General features: G+C 34.4%; 1 protein-coding gene across 1 annotated transcript; it reads right to left on the bottom strand.

Annotated features, from left to right (window-relative positions):
- Positions 1 to 1,766: 1,766 nt before the first annotated feature.
- LOC115238969 (AP-2 complex subunit mu) lies at positions 1,767 to 4,527 on the bottom strand. Its single transcript, XM_029813223.1, has 5 exons — positions 4,369 to 4,527; positions 3,393 to 3,773; positions 3,068 to 3,318; positions 2,734 to 2,990; positions 1,767 to 2,651 (listed from the first exon to the last, which is right to left on the bottom strand). Exons 2-5 carry the CDS (start codon positions 3,730 to 3,732, stop codon positions 2,171 to 2,173), a joined length of 1,329 nt encoding a protein of 442 aa, XP_029669083.1. The 5' UTR covers positions 3,733 to 3,773; positions 4,369 to 4,527; the 3' UTR covers positions 1,767 to 2,170.
- Between the last annotated feature and the right edge of the window lie 639 nt (positions 4,528 to 5,166).

Here is a 5,166-nt window from a genome sequence, read left to right on the forward strand (position 1 = left end):
GCCAGGCGCGAGCGTGGACCGCATGCGCCGCGCCGGGACGGAAAAGTCATCGCGCTGTGTGTCGTCGTGAACGCGCCCGCACGTAGACGAGAAAACTCGCGGGAGAAAATTCAAAGCGTTTCCCGCCGCAAGTTCTCGCGCGAACCTAGGAACTAAGAGAGGGCGATATTACCGTCCGTGACGTAAGCGCGAAATCGACGGATACTGAAAAATTTTCTCGACGATAAACGTGACAATCTTCACGTGATTGCGAAAAGTTACGTAGATTTTCTTGCCACAATATAAACTAACAAGTACCGTGAGAGAAATATCATTGCGAGATATCTAAGAATCTATCGTATCATCGAAAAATATCGCGCTGTTATATTGAATCAATATCGTGATATAAATCAGATTGAAGATTATATTCATGCGACATTAACAAGTAAACAAATATGTAGAAAGCATACCGTGAAAGAGTGGATCAATTATTTCACTGGATGCACATCGTTGATTTATTGAACACCTCGATATATTATCAATTGTAACACTCACTTTTCCAGCTCCCTTGTGCGTCCTTCAGCGCTCCCGTCGAAGTTTGAAATGTTCTCGCGTGTCGTTCAAGCGAGAGGTCGCGCATATCGATGTTTCGATGTAAGCGCATATCGATACCCGCTCAATTTCAAAACGCGCGTATGTACATCAACGTAACTTTCGTTTTCCATGGATATCTTTATCACTTTTTTTATATTTTTTCAAGACTTAAATCATTTCATATCTTTAATATTATATCTTGGAAATTGTTTTTCGTATTTTTAATATTATATTTTGGAATTATTTTTCGAATCTGAAGAATCATCGTGTACTTATCGTATTGATTGAAGAAGAGTGTTTTATATTAAACGCTCTGATTATATTATGCTTTAATCTCTAATTGCATGTGACATTTGTTTTTATACCATTCAAGTGTGAGCACAGCTTATCTAATTCTATAAGTTTCTGATTAATAAAAGCAAAAATTAATAATAATTTCACGCATGTAAATTAAATTATAACACTTTATTGCTTTTGCAAATCTCTTCTCGAGTTAATTTTATTGTGTACGATATATTGGATTATAATTTTAAGGAAAGTATAATTAAATTCACACGCATGGGCAGTAATTTATTTTACACATTTATTTACGCATGTGAGCGTTCTTTTAGAGAGACAAAGTCAATTACGTTGGTACAATCGATTAATGCTTCTTTCTATTTTCATGCACAGATAACAGATTATCAGTATCGTATATTTCATTGAGCGCATCGCAATCTTATATAAGTGATCTTCGGCATACAGATTTGTTTAAAGTCGCTCAATCTCTGGTACCCCATTGAGGCCGTAATTCTATATATATATATATGTATAAAAAAACATTCATTATATATAATAACATTATACCCTACAAATATATTTATTTCAAGAACATAGATCATCGTAGTGGTTGTACTAATTCCAGATCAAAATTTTTTTATTATCTATCTAAGAATAATATAACATATTTACCACTCTTATTATTGCTTTGGAGTAAAAACAAAGCAAAAACAGATAAAAGTTTATAGTAGAACGTTTAAGAAAATGTATAAGTTCATGATCATATTTAATTATTACTTTCCGCAAATTTTGTGCATCAAAAAATCTTGTTATGATTCATAAAATCCGCTTTACATGGCGCAGTACAAAGTTGTAAAATCAATTAATGCGAAAAAATCAATGATATGAAAAATTGGCACAAATAACATAATCTATTTGGTATTATCATTAACTATTTAATATTTCCAAGAGAATCTATTTTTAATTTACAATTGAAAATATATTTTCTTCTGAAAAATTATATTAATATAGTCAAATAAAGACAATTTAATCAAACTTCTTACTAATACACATAATATACAAAAAAAAAATTTCTTACCATTTTAAATCGTATGCTAACATAACGGAATTTCTTTCCCGATGTGTTGTTCGTAATTTTGCTACGTATCGTGTACAATTCGGGATTAGCCATCCGAACATTTTCAGATTATTTCGCTTCAAATATGCGCTACAATGAAATAATATCGAGAAATATCCAATATCGATACTCACAGTCGCGATTTCGGCATTGAGATTTACTTCTTTACAATTATTTATGCCTTGACATTACTCGGAGCTATTAACACCGTGTCTCGTATAAGCCGCTGCGTCCTATGTAGCGGACCCATTTGATCACATCGTGATCGGAATAATTCAATTTGGACTCGAATACTTTTAAATAGCGCACTTTAAAGCCGGATGGCGCGAACGGAACCTCAAAGTTCATCGATATCGGCGGTCTTGTCCATTTCTTCTTCGTGTCCGTTTCTAGCAAATCGATCTCAGCGGACAGTTGCGTCTCCTTCATGCCAGCCATACGCTTGATTTTCCATACGATCGCGTTTTCCGATGCCTTATACTTTGCCTTACCTTTCAGACATATCAACTGCACACCGGCAGTGTTTAATGGTGTCGGCACGCGTACCTCTATTTTCTGCCCTAGCAATGATGGTTTGAAGTTTGATTTCAGAACTGCCTTAACTTCCATCTTCGTTCGGCCTACCTCGCGCACTAACGGTATTACACGAAAGGGCAACGATATATCTTTCGTGGTACGATATCTGTAATAATAAAAATGACAAAATATGATACTGTTATACCACGAAAATATTTGATTCGTATACCTTCTTGATTGCGTCTCACCTCATCAATTCGAATTCACCATCCGGCGGTATAAAACTAATGGAATGTTCGGTCTCAAATTTGCTAAGCTTAACGCATTGATGAAATTGGCAGTCATCAATAACGACAACCGGTTTGCCGGATCTAGCGCCTGTAGGATCATCACTACCGCCACCGAGTCCACCACCTCCTTTCATGCCTTTAGATTCCATAACGATCTTGTCGTTAATCCCAAACTTGCATTCCGGCATACCAGACAAGTAGGACTTCATTACAACCTGAGCAAAAGATTTTTGATTAGAGATCTGCAACAGTCTTACAAAAATAATTAAATTTTTCGATATGAATAATTTACCTTTCCAGCAACATGTGCGCTAAGAACCTGGCCCTGAGGACTCATCAGTAAATTCACATATTCAAGCACATCCAGGAAAAGTTCATTGCGCCTGTATTTAATACCCTCTCGTCTCCATCCAATCTGACCAGTGACTTGCGATGTTATTTGAGCCTGTTCCTCCTTGGTAGCTGACTTAACTCCCTGTTGAGTGATAAACGTTTTCAACACTCCTGTATCACAATTCTGTGGATATCCAAAGTCGAGTATCTCTGCAAGCAGATAATGAAAGCTGAGACACAAGTCACATATAATTATTGACGTATCGATTAAATTTTATACTAACCATCAAGCAGCTCGTAAATAAGCACAAAATTGTTTTTGATGTTCTCTTCTGATATCTTGCCAAAATATGATTGCATAACATCTATGATCTTCAGTAGTAATTCAAATACCATAGCTGCGTTAACATTTTGTTTAGTGACAGCAGCTAACCAAATATTAGCACGCTTTATATGGAAAAAGGATGTTCTGGCAATGTTGGTTACTGGCGAGCGTACTTGCTGTCGTGCATGGATGACATTGACGCGAAATGCGTCCACTGCATTCCGGCCAATATCATCCCGATACACTCGGGAGATCAATACCTCCCCCTTATGATTGTAAACAAATAAACCTCCAATCATTTTGACAAAGGCTAGTGTTAGCCTATGGAGCCAAAATCAATCTGCAAGGAAAAACAAAATATTATCAGCAATAAAAAATATACTCTTAATAATTTTAAAATAATAAATTCCTACTCTCACAAATAATTAGGTAATTAAATTTTTTCTATAATTGAATTTAATTTCCAAAAATCAATCAGTCAAAAAATCTACGATATTCTGAGATAATGTTTCCAAATTTCTAAGAATACTCCAAAATTCGTGAAGTATATCCAAAATATATATTCGATACTAGAATCACACAATATTGGCGTATAATAAAAATATAATAATCTGATATTCCTTTGCTGAAAAAAATGCATGAAAAACCACATAAAAGTAGTATCGCATATCGATCAACGAGAAGTCATTAATTAGAGACAAGGAAAAGATATGCGCTTTGCTATATTCGTCAACTCGTATTCCGCGAAATACGCGAGTAATGACAGATAAATGTGCCCTTTCTTAAATGACATTTAGAGTTGTCCGTCCGTCCGGTACGTCTTGGGAACGGTTAATATTATCGATCGGATGTGGCTCTTTGCGCTCAAGCCATCGCGCTCGATGAAGAAACGCCGCGAGACGCCGGCGTCGAGGAAGATCTGAAATTTCACTTACACATGACTCCTCGAGGATGGTTCAGCGAGAGTTCTGTCCACGATGCTCCGTAACCGCCCTCCACGATATGGCGCGACACCCCGAGTACAAGCAACCGCGAGTTAACGGGCGAGTGACGAAAGCAACACCCACTTTCCGACTCCGATATTGCCAACGAGAAACGACGCGGACAATAAGAATTAGATAGATTGCCAACTAAATGTACAATATACTGCAACGCCGTTTGCGGAAAATAAGAGAAAACACACGTCGGTAACATCAACGTACTCCAATTATCCCTCGATATTAAACTAGACTTTGGGGATTTTAAAATTTGTAGAATCTATAGAAAATAATTTATAGTCTCTACATATTTTTCTATTATACATATAATATGATGTATATATAATGACAAAATAAATATACTTTTCTATAAGAACAAAAAAATAAGAAAAGTATAGATTTTTAAAAATTTTAATTGTATTTTTTATTTATAGTGATTTTATATCTTTTAATATGAATCTTTTTTTATTAGCCTTTTAGTTGAATTAAATCGTAGGACTATAAATTTTATTGAAGAAGAAATAAAGTTAGTTGAAATAATTATTTTCTGTAAATTAATGTTTTATACTTTTTATAAATTTATTAAATTTTCTTTTTTATGTATTTTTTATTAGTTAATAGATCAATAATTATTTTATGCAAAAAATATTGCCTTTCAAATATAATATAATAAAAATTATAATAAAAGTTTTATTTATTATTATTAAAACTAGATTCATTTTTTGAAAATTTATTAGAAATAAATTAAAGATATAA

This window comes from Formica exsecta, unplaced genomic scaffold (assembly GCF_003651465.1).
Source record: "Formica exsecta isolate Colony F162 unplaced genomic scaffold, ASM365146v1 scaffold363, whole genome shotgun sequence".
NCBI lineage: Eukaryota > Metazoa > Arthropoda > Insecta > Hymenoptera > Formicidae > Formica > Formica exsecta.

Coding starts and splice junctions, on each gene's coding strand:
- LOC115238969 (XM_029813223.1), bottom strand. CDS start 3,732: ATGATTGGAGGTTTATTTGTTTACAATCATAAGGGGGAGGTATTGATC. Junction 3,319..3,392: donor TATTTACGAGCTGCTTGATG/GTTAGTATAAAA, acceptor ATCTGCTTGCAG/AGATACTCGACTTTGGATAT. Junction 2,652..2,733: donor GGTGAATTCGAATTGATGAG/GTGAGACGCAAT, acceptor TTATTATTACAG/ATATCGTACCACGAAAGATA.